Below are 18,350 nucleotides of genomic sequence, written 5' to 3'. Positions count from 1 at the left end.
TGTCTTGTTGGAAGGTAAACCGTCGGCCCAGTCTGAGGTCCTGAGCACTCTGGAGAAGGTTTTAGTCCAGGATATCCCTGTACTTGGCCGCATTCATCTTTGCCTCGATTGCAACCAGTTGTTCTGTCCCTGCAGCTGAAAAACACCCCCACAGCATGATGCTGCCACCACCATGCTTCACTGTTGGGACTGTATTGGACAGGTGATGAGCAGTGCCTGGTTTTCTCCACACATACTGCTTAGAATTAAGGCCAAAAAGCTCTATCTTGGTCTCATCAAACCAGAGAATCTTATTTCTCACCATCTTGGAGTCCTTCGGGTGCTTTTTAGCAAACTCCATGTGGAGAGGCTTCCGTCGGGCCACTCTGCCATAAAGCCCCGACTGATGGAGGGCTGCAGTGATGGTTGACTTTCTACAACTTTCTCCCATCTCCCGACTGCATCTCTGGAGCTCAGCCACAGTGATCTTTGGGTTCTTCTTTACCTCTCTCACCAAGGCTCTTCTCCCCCGATAGCTCAGTTTGGCCCGGACAGCCAGCTCTAGGAAGGGTTCTGGTCGTCCCGAACGTCTTCCATTTAAGGATTTTGGAGGCCACTGTGCTCTTAGGAACCTTAAGTGCAGCAGAAATTTTTTGTAACCTTGGCCAGATCTGTGCCTTGCCACAATTCTGTCTCTGAGCTCTTCAGGCAGTTCCTTTGACCTCATGATTCTCATTTGCTCTGACATGCACTGTGAGCTGTAAGGTCTTATATAGACAGGTGTGTGGCTTTCCTAATCAAGTCCAGTCAGTATAATCAAACACAGTTGGACTCAAATGAAGGTGTAGAACCATCTCAAGGATGATCAGAAGAAATGGACAGCACCTGAGTTAAATATATGAGTGTCACAGCAAAGGGTCTGAACACTTAGGACCATGCGATGTTTCAGTTTTTCTTTTTTAATAAATCTGCAAAAATGTCAACAATTCTGTGTTTTTCTGTCAATATGGGGTGCTGTGTGTACATTCATGAGGAAAAAAAATGAACTTAAATGATTTTAGCAAATGGCTGCAATATAACAAAGAGTGAAAAATTTAAGGGGGTCTGAATACTTTCCGTACCCACTGTATATATATATATATATATAGGTACTTGTATATACTTAATTCTAACCTGACCTACACCTCTACAATGTGTTTTTACAATAATAATTAAGAAAGAAACTGTATTATTAAATTGGAACATTCCCGGATGTCCCAAAAATGAAGTTGTGTCAGGTTGAGTTCACCTCTGTGAATTTGTCCCTGAAATCTGGATAAGTAGACACACACACACACACACACACACACACACATGTTGGGTTTACATGTTTTATGGGGACATTCCATAGGCGTAATGGTTTTTATACTGTACAAACCGTATTTTCTGTCACCCTACACCTACCCTATACCTAAACCTAGCCCTCACAGGAGACTGTGCACACTTTTACTTTCTCAAAAAAACTCATTCTGCATGATTTATAAGCCTGTTTCCTCATGGGGACCTCACAAATGTCCCCACAAGGTCAAAATTTACTGGTATAACTATCCTTGTGGGGACATTTGGTCCCCATAACGTGATGAATACCAGGTGCACACACACACACACACACACACACACACACACATTGAATAGATACCACACGGGTATCTTTGCTGTGTTAAAAGCTCTAGCTCTGCACTCAAAATCTCCTGGGGCGTTTCTACTTACAATTTTGGAAGTTGTAATTACACCATGATGTGAGTTCAATTGATTTTGGTCAGAAATAACAGACTTGGTGGGCACTTTCATATTTCTTTCATTTAACTTACTGACAGACAAGCTATTTTAGTGCTGCTGCAACTAAATGAAGCAAAAGGTGCACATTAGCTGTATATCTGTTGCTTCATCCACCGCAGAGGATGATGGGAAATGTAGTTTTAGCAAACCTCATAAATCGACTCAATGAGTAGTATCGACTATATCATCATTTCTCATCAAAATTACACTGAACGCACAAACTAAACAGTGCAGTCAACATTCACAATTGTTTCAAAACAAACAGTTTTGTTTGTGAACAGCATGTTTTGCTGGTGAACAGGATAAAGCAGCGCAATGCAGTGTGCTAAATTCAAGTTTGTAAGTTGTAATTACACTACTGTAGAAGTTGAGTTTATTTGGTTTGGGAAAAAATGGACACAATGGGCAGCTGAAGAGTAAAGGATGTGTATTAGTTGTGTAACTGATACTATATGTGTTTTATCGTTATCATGCTACTCCAGTACTATCTATAGTAAACTTGCTTGGTAGCGCACCCGGTTGAAATGTGGAGCACTACAAGTCCTGTGAAACACGAGCCACAACAATAGATAAAAGAGCTCAAAGACTTGATAAAAGATAATATCATGAATGCTTCCACTATGTCTTTTTATCTAACATTTGCTTTTGCTAAGACTATCGATTACGTTTAGGGTCAGGTTTAGTGTATTGTGTGTTGTGTGTTATTTTTAGAGCATTAACTTTTTAGCGCCACTTACATTTCATTTCTGTACAACCAGTGTAATAAAATGTCTCCAGATTCACAATCATCTGTTTCAGATAAATCCGAATGCACTTTTAGCGCCACTTACTGGCTATTTAATTTCGAAAGCGTTGTAAAACATGCAAGAAACAATGTAATTTCATTTTGCAGAAATGTCAACACGGGCATGTTTTTCCATCGAGTCTGGGTTGAAACTGGCTAAATAAGTGACATTTTTTTTTGCAAGCTTTAGCTCTGTTCTTCATATAGAGTGCACAAGATGCGTACAAAATGAAGGCTCACAATCACAACTTAATTATGACTGATACCAATTAGTTCCCATCATGATTTTATTAATGCACACTGTTTCAGCTCAGAACGTGTGGGCTTAAAAGAAAATCCCCAGTTTCCAGCTGGTAATTAAAAACTGTTGTGCCGTTCATGTGCACTCATCAATGTGATCATTCTGACATGACTTGAAGGAAACAAAAGCTTAGTTATGCTAAGCTAAATTACGGGTCACATCCAGCGATGTACTCGCACACGTACAGTACATGATGTGTGAACAAATTCACACACTTCAGTGCATTGGGCAGTGATGCATAAGGCAGATGTGCTGTCCTCAGTGCATGAAGTATTTATTCACATGGTTACCTGACAAACACATGCTAGCACCATATCGTATATTTCTGTGGCGGTTCTCAGTTGAGCTGTACTTGTAATAATGACCTACCATTCCCACTCATCTAACTGCCCTTCTCTCTTTCATGTATTTCCCTCAGTTCTCATCCACCCATCCTTTCTTTCTTCTTAGTGAGTCTCCTACACGCATACATCAACCTTCAGCACACACATCCACTGCAGAGGTGCATCCTCCATATTCAAACACCGCACACGCACACTTTAGACGCATGATCAGTCTTTCTCACGTCCTCTGCTGCAAAATTGATCACACATAAAAAGCTCATTAAAAGAGTTGCTCTCCCAGGCATTAAAATTCTGTCATTATTTACTCGTTCTCATGTGGTTGCAAATCTAAATTAGAAAAGGAAAAATGTAGAAAAATGTGCTAGCCTCTCTTTTTCATTAGTAAATGAAGATTTAGGCTGTCGACTTTTATGAAACAAAATTATATGGGAATATATTGCAATATAGTGCATAATACATTTCCAAATATGGGAATCTGGTGTCTATATTTTTCAGTATACTGCAAAATATGCATGAACCATGTATGCATACATTGCTAGATTTTTACAAGCAATAGCTTTATTGCAACACTCAGTTAATTCATTTCACTGTCATGAGTTAACACATGGGTTTACATAAAGCTGAACACATTCATGCATAGTTACACATTTCATATATGAAAATATGTGTAATTGTATATAAGAAAAAATGTATGAAATAATGAAATTAATTTAATAAAAACATTCACATTTTAGGACAAATGTTAGTACATGAAATATAAGTAAATGCAAATATCATAATGCTTATTTTTTTCATATTTCGAGGATATCTGCCTATCATTTTGGTGCTGATAATGGCAGGGATGTAAGTTCAAATTAGGATTTACTTTGAAATAATTTTCATTTACAAATAATAAATTTTGCAAATTATTATCCCAAAAAAAGTGCAAAGTTGAAAGACTGTACTGTTTTCTCATAAAACATAGTCCATCAATCAACCAGTCAGTCTGTCTCTCTGTCTATTTTTCTATCTATATTCGAAGTTTTAAAGTTTAAAAAATATTTTTCGAAGATTATGTAAGTCATTCTTCTTTTTGTTGAGACAATACTGTATTGATATGTGTATAGTTTATTCTTTTTTCTTTTAAGAAAAAACTTTAACAGGGCTGATTAGTAGCTTAGTGAGTGTAGAGTGTAAACTAAACTAGAGTGTTAACTGAATCGGCTGGCTTAGGGCAAAGTTACTGCGCAAAATGAAGTGTGAGAAAGGTCATGCTTTGGCAGGGCACGTTCTCATCTCAACAGGCACCTGTGTAAGTTCTGTCTAGGCAAGGTGAGACAGGACAGGGCTCACTTTTTAACAACGCAAGCTGCCACTGTCGCACCAGGTGGCCCGTCTGGACTTTCCAGAAATGAAGACTTGAACTGTATCATAGAGAGAGAGAGACTAAGGTTGATTTGTCCGGTTGTCTTTTCACATGGCAGTTATTTGTGGTGTTTTCTTCTCAAACATTATTAATAACACCATCAACAACTCTCTGACTCTGTTTTTGGGGCAACTGAGTGTAAAAATCAGGATGAAACAGTGGAGTTGTGGGAAATGGTTTATACCACAACAGTAGAACAGAAAGATAAAAAATAATGGCAAGACAGTCTGTGCAAATAGTGCAGATAACACTTAAAAAATACGGGGTAAAAGTAAACACCAGAGTTAGATTATGCAGACGATAGACTCCTTATGCCAGTACATTGATGAAATTAGTAGTTGTATATGCTGTAACCTAATTATTTTAAGACAGTACAGATGCATTTACTCAAGTCTGAATGCCTAACTTGACTCCAGACTGAAAATCAAGTCAAGATTTGTTTTACAATCAGATTAATAGCAATATTATATATCAACCTACAAACATCTCATAATGATTGCAGGTTTTATTACCAGTAGTCTCACTGGCCTTCCCAAAACTACCAGTAGACAGTTGAAGCTCACACAGAACGTTGTAGCCAGGATCCTCACCAGAACCAAAAAACTAAGCACACCACCCCAGTAGCCAGTCTTTACACTGGCTTCCAATCACATTTGCAAGGAATTTTAAATGGTGGTCAAACCGATATTGATTTTTTTAATGGCTGATATCTCAGAGAGCAGGGTGGCAGATAAAAAAAAAAAAACATCCTTTTATAGTGTTTTCCGCAAATAAAGAAATTGGTAAAAATGTAAGTAGAAAGGAATAAAGCACTATAACCACTCTATACAATCTGGAAAGTCATATATATACTGTGGCGGGAGGAGTAAGCGACAGACACAGTGGGCGTGCCGCTTTTATTGAACATAAAATAAACAAGGGTCCAAAAAGGTCCAAAAAGGGGCAGTGTTCAAAAGGGAAGGGTTCAGGGAAGGGTCCAGGTAAAGGGCGGAGTCCGGCGGCCGCATGTGCTCCCCTTTCAGGTCCGCGGGTCTAGAGGCGGTGGCTTTCTTCAGCGGCTACGTCCTCCTTGGCTCTTGCAGTCTGAGCATCTCCCTGTCTACTCAGACTTGACTGCGGCACTCTCAAACCCGGAGCCAGTTTAAAACTACACATATTGAGAAGGCACAGCCTCCTCTCCTGACTCTCCGGACTGACAACCACGTGTTCTGCAGAGCAAGGTAGATGTCTTTCATTTCTACCATTAGCGTGGAGCGCAAAGCATTCCGGCCTTTACTGCTGTCAATCCTGGATCTCCGAGTTTATGTCTCGATTATTTCTAGACACATACTTTTCCTTTGGTTTGATTTGGAGGGTCGGGCGTATAAGTACAAGGTCCTCCCCTTCGGGCTGTACCTGTCACCTTGTGTCTTTATGAAAGTTGCAGAAGCTGCTGTTGCCCCGTTAAGGGATGTGGGACACTGTATGCAATAGGCGTGCAGCCTCTAGACCCTGGACAGGGCCTTGACTATGTTGGCACATCAACTGCCTGGAGTTGCTGGCTATGCTGCTGCAGTGGTTCTCAATTCCAGTCCTCACGATCCCCCACTCTGCAAATTTTGTATGTATCTCTTTATCGTTCACGGAGGTATATTATATTACACTTCTCTAGTACGTTTCATCTGTGTGTGAAGACACTGAAGTGGAGTACCGCAAATCCGTGAATAAATGTTCTGAAGTGAAGTAAACTTCAACAAGATTTCCCATGTGCAAGGAGTAGAGAGCAGTGAACACTGTGTAGGGACCAGCGGAGATTTCAGCAGTTGATTCAGGGCAAGCATGTGTTGATCCGGACAGACAATACCGTGATGATGGCATAAGTAATTTGCCAAGGCCATATTCCAGATAACTTCAGTCACACTGCAAATTCACTTTCATGCTTTGAGGAGAGTCGAGGCTTCATCCACAAGCAGTCCAACTGATATGGAGTTGATTCACCAAAGTAGAGGTAGAGCTGTTCGCTTTGCTGGAGCTTTCCCATTACACTCTGTTGTACTGTCTGACTGGATCTCCACTCGACATGGAAGAACCTTCTTTTTCAGAGGCAGGGCACAATATTGGAACCCACTGCAGCACATCATGACGCTGTGAATGGGAAGTCCCTAAGAAAGCATGACCTGATTATTAGGTTTCTCAGCTTCAATTCTCAGAGACAGCAGCTTATACATTCTTTTGACCTCTCTTTGGTCTTACAGGCCCTGCAGAGAGCTCCCTTTGAGCCTCTAGAGTCCGTTGAGTTTAGTGCCCTCTCTTTAAAGATGGTCCATATGCCCAAAGTTCCCTCTACTTCTCTCAGAGACAGTGGTGAACCTGAAAGACCCAGCCCTTTTTTGCTGTGTCCAGTGCATGCGTTGCACATTTATCTGGACTGCATGGAAAACATCAGACGATGAAAGCAGCTCTTTGTCTGCTTTGGGGGACAGTTTCCAGAGGTTAGCCCACTGACTAGTGGATGCCATCCTGGTGGCATACCATAGTTCGTGAGATTTTACAGTGTCCAGATTGAGCCAGTTTCGTTCTGGGTGTTATTTGGTACAAATAGGTAAGCTTAAGGCAAAACTGGCTGGGTGTAGTGCTTGCACTCAGCACCTTTCCCTCTCTGAGGTGATAATGTGCTCTTTTCTATGCCATTTCTGGCGAACCCTGGATGCAGTCTTTCTCTTTCCAGCGCTCAGTCCAGCTACCAGGCCCATTAATATAGTGTGCCCCTTTTTAAGTGAAAACACCTGCTGAATATAAACCTATTAAACTTACAATAGGTTATTAAGCTTAAAATACCATGTGTTCCCTCCAAACATAATTACCTTTGCATTCTCTAATTGAGCACTAGTAAGCACTTATTTTACAGAGACTACTGCATTGTTTTATGTCCATTAAATTTTAATCCGATTTTACATGTACATGGTTTTAAAATAGACTTTTATTTCTCTGTTTGTCCTCAGGCTAGTGTCAGCACTTTAAAATGAATAAACCTGCATTGTTTTAAAGCATTAAATTCTGGTGTATAACTCATTCTGCACTTTTCTGTTGTTGGGAATACCATGTGTCTGGTTGAAAAGAGATGTGTTTTTACCTTTCTAAGCAACGAGACAGAGGATTTTAGCGACTGATGACTCACTGATGATTAAAGGTTGAAAAATAGCACACACTTAAAATGGAGGAGGGACCTGAGATGTATCATTGAGGCTCTTTTGACATGGTCCATTAAGCAATCACCTAGCAACCACTAAGAACATCCTAACATTTGCATAGCAACATGCTTAAAACTCTCTGAACATCTTAGTAACTGCATAGCAACACCTTGGAAACCACCCAAAAACACTAGCATCAATTTTGGCGACAGACATGCACTGCTCTTGAAATGTAAGACTTGTGTCTAAATGTTCTAATTTCAAATATTTAGGTTGCTTACAATCATAATTGTAGTCTTCAGACTGTGGTGTCCATACCAGAATAGATTTCAAGCACTTCCCATGCAGCTTGGGATTTGACATAACTGAATGGTGTAACACTCAGCAATTAACAACACACACACATAAACTCACACACACACACACACACACACACACACATTGAGTCAATAATTAAGAGATCAGTAGCTTGTGTGCCGAGTTTCTGGGGAGGCTGCTGTATTGCTGAGTCACGCACTGCCACTCAGTGGCCCAGTACGGAACTGTAGCATCAGCAAGCTGCTTCCCACAATCACTAGCACCACCTGCAATTCAGATAACACATTGTGCCTCTTAAGGGCTCATCATTGTCATTCTTCAGTAAGAGATTTTTTTCCCCCACAAAACAGCTTACGGGAGAACCAGATGTTTGAGTTTGATAGCAAAGGGAAGTGACATCCAGCAAAAGCACAGTCTTTAAGACTGTACTCAATCACAATATCTGCTGCAGTTCCGTCTCATTGTAAGATGAAGGATTGTGTGTTGTGTTTAAGGGAACAGTGTGTGTGACTGATGTTCTGAATATGACACACGTCTTCTTTTAAAAAATGTGAGCTATTGAAGTATTGGTACTGGAGCACACACACTCACAAATAATGAGAGAATTAACCTTTGATTTACGTGGTTTGTTTGTTTCTGACTTTTTATCTTCATGTTCCTCTTATGGGTGATGTGAGTTGCCTAGCAACCGAGCCCTTGGGTCCTGATTGTTGCCATGACAACATGGCAGGGTATCATGTAGAGAATAGAGAGGGGGGGGGGATGAAAAAGATAGAAATGAGCAAAAAAAAAAAAGAATGTATGAGCGTATTCATATGATAATGATTATGTACGTATGAGCAAGCATGTAGAAGGATGGAGATGTATAGAGATAAATAGAACGGGGGGAGAGAGGAGAATTCATCATATTAAACACAATAAGCGGCAGGAGGTGACCTAATCGTAGATAACCAAAAATGTCTGTAAGGGGGCGTACTCATACGTAGATACTCATAAGTATGACATATTCATAAGGCTTCAAATGCCTGGCATGAGTAACAGGAAATAGCATCAGCACATATGAATTTTTACAAAAGACAATTACAAATGAGAGATGAAAATGAGAAATTATATTTTTTTTTTTGTCACAGCTACCAGACAACAGTGATATTACATGGAGGACAAATGGATACTTTTGTTTAACTCTAATGCCATTCTCATATCTTTTTTTCTTTAGAAAAATATATTATTAATTTCACAGTTTCAGAAGATCTCAGCAGTGCCACAAACTGTGCTCAGATTTGCCAAGATATCAGTCAGAGTCAGAGATCTCAATATGATCTCAACAAAGATCTGGGCTATGCTGTCTACTTTTTTTTTTTTTTACTTTTTAATTTTATAGCTCTACATTGTTACTTTACTTTATATGAACAGCTTATTTGGTGATATTTGTGAAACACCTAAAACAAGGTTATAGTCATGTATTACATTATTGTCCTGTCCTTTATACCAACTATGTAATGTAGTGTTCAGTATGGTATGCATTGTATTGCATCTTATGTTTTATCCTGTCTCATCCTATCCTATCCTATCCTGTCCTGTCATGTCCTGTCCTGTCCTGCTTACTGTCCAGTCTCCTGTCCTGTCCTATCAAACCATGTCCTGTTATGTGCAATATGGTATGAATTTTGTTCTGTCCTGTCCCGCCCTGTCCCGTCTTATCCTGCCCTGTCCCATCCAACAATGTCTTAGCCTATTCAGTATTGTATTTTGTTTTATCCTATCCTATTCTTTCATGTCCTGTCCTGCTTACTCTTCATTTCATTCATTCATACTGTCCAGTCTCCTGTCCCATCCTATCCTGTCCTGTGCCATCCAACAATGTCTTAGCCTGTTTAGTATGGTATGTATATCTTCTGTCCCATGCCATTCTGTCCTATCCTATCCTGTCTCATCCTGTCCTATCATGTCCTGTCCTGTCCTGTCCAACATGGTAAGTATTGTATTTTGTCCTATCCTATCATGTCCTGCTTACTTTTCATTCATTCATTCATTCATTCATTCTCACTGTCCAGTCTCCTGTCTTGTCCTATCCAACTGTGCCCGCTGTGTGCAATATAGTATGTATTCTGTTTTGTCCTGTCCTATCCTATCCTGTTCTGTTCTGTCCAGTCCTATCCTATCCTATCCTGTCCTGTCCTGTCCTGCCATGTTCTGCTTACTGTGCAGTCTCCTGTCCTGTCCTATCCAACCATGTCCTTTTATGTGCAATATGGTATGTATTTTGTTCTGTCCTGTCCTGTCCCATCCTGTCCTGTCCTGCCATGTTCAACAATGTCTTAGCCTGTCCTATCCAACCAGTATGGTATGGTATGTATTTTGTTCTGTCCTGTCCCATCCTGTCCTGTCCCATGCAACAATGTCTTAGCCTGTTCAGTATGGTATGTATATCTTCTGTCCCGTGCCATTCTGTCCTATCCTGTCTCATCTTGTCCTATCATGTCCTGTCCTGTCCAACATGGTAAGTATTGTATTCTGTCCTATCCTGTCCTGTCTACTGTTCATTTATTCATTCTTACTGTCCAGTCTCCTGTCCTGTCCTATCCAACCATGCCCCGCTGTGTGCAATATTGTATGTATTTTGTTCTGTCATGTCCTATCCTATCTTATCCCGTCCTGTCCTGTCCTGTCCAGTCATATCCTATCCTGTCCTGTTCTGTTCTGTCCAGTCCTATTCTGTTCTATCCTTTCCTGTTCTGTCCTGTCCTATTCTATTCTATTCTGTTCTATTCTATTCTATTCTATTCTATTCTATTCTATTCTATTCTATTCTGTCCTGTCCTGTCCTGTCCTGCCATGTCCTGCTTACTGTACAGTCTTCTGTCCTGTCCTGTCCTATCCAGCCATGTCCTTTTATGTGCAATATGGTATGTATTTTGTTCTGTCCTGTCCCATCCTGTCCTGTCCCATGCAACAATGTCTTAGCCTGTTCAGTATGGTATGTATATCTTCGGTCCCATACCACTCTGTCCTATCCTATACCATCTCATCCTGTTCTATCATGTCCTGTCCAACATGGTGAGCATTGTTTTTTGTCCTGTCCTGTCCTATCCTATCCCATCCTATCCTGTCTAGTCCTGTCCTATCATGTCCTGTACTGTCCTATCCAACATGGTAAGCATTGTATTTTATCCCATCCCATCCTATCCTATCCCATCCTATCCTATCCTATCCTACCCTATCCTGCTTACTGTTCATTCATTCATTAATTCATACTGTCTATCCAACCATGCCCTGTTGTGTGCAATATAATATATATTTTGTTTTGTCCAGTGCTATCCTATCTTATCCTGTCCTATCCTATCCTGTCCTGTCCTATCCTATCCTATCCTATCCTATCCTATCCTATCCTATCCTATCCTGTCCTGTCCTGTCATGTCCTTTCATGCTTACTGTCCAGTCTCCTGTCCTGTTCTGGCCTATCCAGCCATGCCCCGCTGTGTGAAATATAGTATGTATTTTTTCTGTACTGTTCTATCATATCCTGTCCTGTCCTGTCCTGTCCTATTCAACAAAGCCCAGAGGTCCCAAAAGTATGTACTGTATCTTCTTCTTCTATTATCTTGTACAGTCCCATTTGGTCCTGTCATACCATATCCTGTCCTTTCCTTGTAACCCAACGTATAACCCAAAGGTTGTGGTTTTGGGCGCTGGTCTTTCACTCCCCCCCCACCACCTACAATGCCTGCGAATTACTCTCTTCCACCCTCAGCATCGAACCCCCAAATGCTCCCCAGGTGCTGCAGCAAAAATGGCTGCCCACTGCTCTGAATCTGGGTGTGTGTTCATGGTTTGTGTTTGTTCACTACTCACTGCTGTGTGTGTGCACTTAGATGGGTAAATGCAAAGTATTATGGGATAGGATAGGATAGAATAGGACAGGATAGGATAAGTATGGTGGGTCACCATGCTTGGCCACACGTCACATCCTATATCCTATCCAGTATGGTATTTATTGTATATGTTCTTATCCAGTACTGTCTCATGTTATCTTATCATATTGTTTTGTGTCTTTTCACACATCATATCATATAGTACCTTATCCTTTTCTGTCATGTCCCGTCATGTCTTATTTCCTATCCCTTTTCTAATGATGTCCTTTGTTGAGTAATATTCAGTGCTGAGCAGTGCTGTATGGGGTCTGTTTTCTCTTCAGTTTGGCTGGAGGCAGAATCATAGGCCGCAGGGCTATAGGCTTGGTAAAGTGTTTGTTTATTGTTAGTTGGTTTTGAATTGTTTACTTTTCCTTCTGTGAGTGTTTAATACTGTTTATGTGCTTGACGTTGTTTACAGAGGTGGTCATTATTTATCGCCCCCACTGACAAGCCACTCAGCATCATTAGACCCACACAAACATACACAAGCACGTGCAGAAAAATGTCTTTGTTTTGTTTTCATCAAATTTACCAGGATAGTCATATCTCAGAAAGTACATCAAAAGCTGGAATGGGTTGCTTATTAAATATAAAAATAGTTTATGTCTGTTTACAACAACTTTCACATTTGAGTCTTTCTGCCTTACAAATATACATTTTCCACTGACCTTTTGTAGGTTGGATAGGATAGGACAGGACAGGACAGGACAGGACAGGACAGGATAGGATAGGATAGGATAGGATAGAACAGGATAGGATAGGATAGGATAGGATAGGATAGAACAGGATAGGATAGGATAGGATAAGAAAGAATAGGATGAGGAGGAAAGGAAGAGGAAAGTGTATGTTCCTATGATGTATGTAATAGCATTTCTATCCAGAAGGACTATGTAATTAGACATGTTCAGATGAAAAGGTCAGCCACTGGTGTGTCACACTGTCTACAACAGAGCTGTCAGTTTAAAATCACTAGTACTCTATGAGTGCTACACATTATATACATATAACAGCATTTTAGCCATGGGCCCCTCATGGCTGCTGACTTGTTAACATCACATAACCAGCCTGTCATGCAACTGACTGAATTACTACTACTAACAACAACAGTATCTTTGTATTGCAATTTCAGTCAATGGCAGACTGTTTGAAGCAGTCATTATTATTGATCCATTGATCCATTATCCATTATTATTATTTTGTATTCGTTCTGTTAGGGGCACAGAAACTGCATACTTCTTCTTTAAATACCCCAACAAATTGTTTTCCTGTGTTGATGGATTTTCTGACATTTGTTTGGGGCAGGACGTATAAAAGGAATTATGCCTTTTTTTAAATAGGACCAAAAAAAAAATAAAATCTATTTTTGCAGGATCTATTTTTATTTTATTTTATTGTTAATTAATTAATTAACTAACTAATTAATTAATTAATTTATTTATTTATTTATTTTAAGGCCTTTCAGATAAGTAAATTTAAATATCTTACTGAAGGTAATTCTGTCAACCTTATAGGAGTGTTAACATATCCGCTAAAAAAAACAACAACTGTAATTTGTTGTAATTTTTTACAATTCTATTTTTGTTTTGTTTGATTTAATCTTTTATTTAATTAATAAAGTATTTTTCTAAAGACAAAAACATTCATAGGTAAAAAGAGGTAAAGAAAAAAATGCTACCTAATGTGTCACTACATTTTTATAGTGTTTTCCAGCTTTATTTAAACCATAAACAAAAAAAACATTTGAAAACATTTTGTTAGTCAATGTATAACATAGTTTACTTCATATATATATATATATATATATATATAAAAGAGAACTTCAAAATACCTTAATGTTTGTTGTGATGTCTTTTTTAAATATGCATATTTTCTTAATTTATCCAAAATAAAACATAATAATAATAATAGCAATAATAATAATCATAATAATAATAACAATGCTTTTTAAACAAAATTGTTTCTTTTAATTCGTTCTATAACACTCCCCCGGTTTTTTTGAACAAACCAGAAATCATGATTATCTTTTAGGCAAATAAAAACTGCACATTTTTGTGGATGACCTCACGTTAAGATCAAACGTCACCAAATTCCACTAATTTGATTACATGGGGTTTTTAAAGAACCCATAAATCAATATGCTTATTTGAATATATTTAACTTACAATGCAACATTTTAATCATTTTAAACTTTTTGAATCTCCAAAGAGCCATACATTAAACTTGTGAACCTTCTGCAGGGTTCTTAGCTGAACCTAAAGTGCTACGAATACCCATTGAAGAATCTATACATTTTTACAGAGTGTGTATAAAGCGCATGCACGATGGGGAAATCTTCCAGAAAGCGTAGGTGAGATCGTCTCTCATATCCCTCCTCTCATCTCTCCCACCCTCTCTCCTTTTCTCTCTGTCACAAACCTGTTCAGTGACTCAGAGGTGGAACAGACTGCCAGGTTTCTTTGTGTTCCTAGACCTACACCAACTCTGCCTGTCTCTCTCTCTCTCTCTCTCTCTCTTTCTCTCTTACCCACTTGTCCAGCCACTGTATCTTTCCCTCACTTTTCATCCCTCTTTTTTCCCCTCATTGCGGGCATTTTGGTCGGTTGTTTGTGGCTGATGAGGGCTCGTGCTAAGCTTCCTCTGCTCTGCTCATGTGTGGTACGTACATTTTTCCTCTCAGACGTCTTGCTCTCTGTCTTTATGGTGCAGAGCTGCTGTTGCATGTTGTTTATATCTTCACTGCGTGAATCTACAGTGTGTGTGTGTGTGCGTGAGCGCGTCTGTCTGACTAACTGGGACTTGATTTATGATGTGGTGCATGTGTGTGTGTGTGTGTGTGTGCCTGTTGACACAGAAGGAGCACGGCTGCATACACGTGTGTGGATGCATGTGTGGAAAAGAGACAGAAAAATGGAAAACATTCAGCTAGAAAAATGAAATCCAGGACGAGCAGCCAAAAAATGCATTTATGCATGGGACAGTGTTGCATATATTATCTGTTTGTTTGTTCAAGCGATGTGTGTTGCTACCTGAATCTTTCGGTTCACAGACATTTTGACCAGTGATGACTGAATAGCATTTTTTGAGCGCTTCTGTGTGTGTGTGTGTATGCTCTAGACAGCCTAAAAGTCTGCGTCGTCTTTTTGTCCCTCTCATGGCCAGAAGTAAGCTGGGTGTGTGTTTTATATCTGTTTTTGTGTGAATGTGTGGTCATTTCTCACCGAGACGCCTTACGTCTGTAAATGTAAATATTCTGATTTGGAAACAACGTTCTCATGTCAGCACAGTTTGCTGAATAGACAGAAATCTGCGTGCATGGCAGCTCAGAGGGGCTGTGGGGCAAAAGCGTCAGTTTGGCATGTTGACTTGATATCCATCAAGCTGTAAAGCTCTCTATTCCCTGGTCATTTTTTCCTGACAAAATAGCATTGCTAATGTGGGCATATAATATTCACTGGCCTCCTTATTACTGCACAATGCTGTAAAAGCAGGGAGAGACAGAGGGAGAGAGAAAGAGAGAATGTGCATCAATAATACGGGAAGGATGGAACAGACAAGGGACTAAAGGTTAAAGGTCAGACGACTGGCCTTAAATGGTACATTCATCCTCTAGCTTGTGTTGAAGTATCTCATGTGTTATGAATGTCCATGCTTTTTCAGGCTGGTTTTTGCAGGAAAAGCCTTTTTTAACTAGCATGCTGAAGGTTGATCAAGTGACTGATTCAGAGCACTAACACAAAATAGTGCCTCACATGAGATGTACGTGAGAGACACGATTTACAACTGATTCATGTAGTTAGCATGATGCTAAGCTAACAGTTCAGTACTGTAATTATCTTAAACAATGCACACACAATATTTGGTAAATAAGTTTTTATTAATTAGGTTGTTTTTTAAATGCGAATTATTTTAGCAATTCTACTGTCAGTATTATATGTAAGCATATTTGTAAATATACAAATTTCATTGTCTGCCATTTTACTTATCATAATGCATTCTGGAATTTGTTTTTGTCACAAATGTAATGTTACTTTTTAATTAAAGGAAATAAAATGTAAGTATTTTAAAGGGTACAAAGAAAAAGGAAAATAATAGTAAAGTAACTATAATTTATTGTAAAGTAATGCATCTGAACTTTTTGAAATATTCACACATTTACTTTTATTTTTATGCATAATATGCAGAAAACAGCTCTGTTAATGTTTTTTTATTGTCACATTCAATTACTAATTACATTTCATGAATCACATAAATGAGAGGTTATTTTCAGTTTAAAATTTGACCCGAAAAAAGTAAAATAATCACTTGTATAACACATATATGCATTGTAATTCTTACCTTGCAGGCTTTAATTGTAACTGAAGCATTGGGCTGGAATTAATGTTCAGCTTCCTTCAACATTAAAGTTCCCAGAGTAAAAGTAAATACACTAAAATGTATTTGAAATACATTTATTTTGTGCTGAGTATACTACAAATACATGTACATATTTATGTGCTTAATACCCTGCAGCTGTACTTTTGCTATACTAAACTGGTATAGGCTTAAATTAAAGTCTGCTAAATTAGAACAATTAATTTTGTGCTTAATGCACTTTAACTGTGCAGAAGTAGTGCCGAGGTCCACCTAAAGATATACAGAAGTATATTTGTTTGTGCTAAAGTGGAACTATTGCATGCATACTTCAGGTACACTTAAGATATCTTGCATTTAAAGACTGATACTATATAGCAATCACACAATCCTTTTTAATAGTAACATTAAAACACATTTCAGGCATGATATTAATAAATATGCATTGTGCAATGGAGAAATACTCCAGTTGAAGTTTGATCACAATTTAATATCAGTAAGTCTTATAAGTGATATGTCAATAAATGTGTTAATGGATTTGAAGTATACATAGTATGAAACAAATTATGGCTTAGTTTTTATTTTATTTTATTTATTTATTTATTTTTTACGATAGGGCCTTCTTTGTTTCGACTGGCCATCTCAGTCATTTTGCAACTGACCAGTGATATTAGACTGCTAAGACAGACCAGACAAAAAATGCAACTTTTTGGTCAAATGCTTGGAGAAATTTGTCCATATTTGATTATTGTCCTCCTCAGTGTTGGCTCTGAATATGCTGCTGCCTGGAGAGTGTGTCTGTGACGCATTAAAAAAGCTGTCTAGGCAGTTAGCTCACTAGGTTTTGTGAGTTTAGCTTAGTTGGTCATATACTGGAAAATGTTGTGGATTTAAAAAACAAATTAAAGAACTGAAAAGAGAGAGTGTCTGAGAGAGTAATTGTGACACTATTTGGCCCTGTATGTCACACTGGAGCGAATGTGTGACAGGATGTCTGTGAGTGTTCAGAGTTGCATGTATTCATTCATTTTATTGGTTTGAATATTCACATGAACTATAGCTCTGTTTGGACAGCAGCTGTTTTTCAGGGAGAATTCTGTAAAAGAACATTGATCATGGTTTCTTCATGATAAAACTCATCTGCATTCAGATGCCAATTAATTCACAGGCACAACAGAGTTGCTTTGTCTCAAGAACGCAGAAGTTTTCCTCATACATAGTCAATCACATTACCATATTCCAACATGACATTAGGTGAAGTGACACTGGATGAGTCCACCTACCTTCTGTTTACCAGACTGGACTTGATTCTCTTTTTTCTACTTTTTGCTCAAGAAACATTTCTGATTATTATCAGTGTTGAAAACACTTGTGCTAAGTATTAATTAGTATTAAAATGCATTAATTACTTTCGTTTAAAAACATGAGTGGTACAGTTCAGGGAAAACCGTTCAGGGAATTTGATGCATACTTAAAAACAGCTCAACAGGCAATGCTCTGACTCACAGGACGAGACTGAGAACAGGAAGTATTGCAGGTGGAGTAGCAACTATCACACGTGGAGTAGATGGAGTTGAGCAAGGGTTTGAGCAAGTCAGCTTCAGCACTGGTCTGAACCAGTGAGATGTGAATCCAGTAACTGCAGCTCAGTCATTCCAGTCTCATCTTCACATGCCTGAATGGGGAAAGGCTGGATTAATTATTGAAAAAGTTTAATGGAATGATTCTTACACATGCTTTTTGATGATTAAATGAGCATTTCCTAGTCACCATATGTTGTTTTGATGCTTGTTTCAGCAGAAGGACAATACGGGGTGAACACCAGTTAGGTTTTGCTAGTGAACAGTACAGAAAGAGCTGCTCCTGAATATTGATTTGGAGCTTGGCATTAAAAATGCACATGCATTTGCAGGTGTATTTGTGTGTGCTGTAACATAAAATAATTTCTGCTAAGTCATTCCCCACCA

The 18,350-nt window shown here is 38.9% G+C and overlaps 1 protein-coding gene across 2 annotated transcripts in view; it reads left to right on the top strand.

The window, feature by feature from the left end:
• LOC127165109 (disks large homolog 4) overlaps positions 1–18,350 on the top strand; it is a 177,234-nt gene that overhangs the window by 29,272 nt on the left and 129,612 nt on the right. The window contains exon 1 of one of the 2 annotated variants that reach the window (XM_051109425.1): positions 14,502–14,688. The exons of the other annotated variant lie outside the window; for it this stretch is intronic. Within the exon in view, the coding sequence (XP_050965382.1) occupies positions 14,647–14,688 (42 nt within the window). The 5' untranslated portion in view covers positions 14,502–14,646. Of the gene's footprint in view, positions 1–14,501; positions 14,689–18,350 lie in introns of those variants that run through there. 2 annotated transcript variants of the gene reach the window in all.

The sequence above is a fragment of the Labeo rohita genome, chromosome 5, assembly GCF_022985175.1.
Source record: "Labeo rohita strain BAU-BD-2019 chromosome 5, IGBB_LRoh.1.0, whole genome shotgun sequence".
NCBI lineage: Eukaryota > Metazoa > Chordata > Actinopteri > Cypriniformes > Cyprinidae > Labeo > Labeo rohita.
This window is presented reverse-complemented; position numbering and strand designations above follow the sequence as displayed.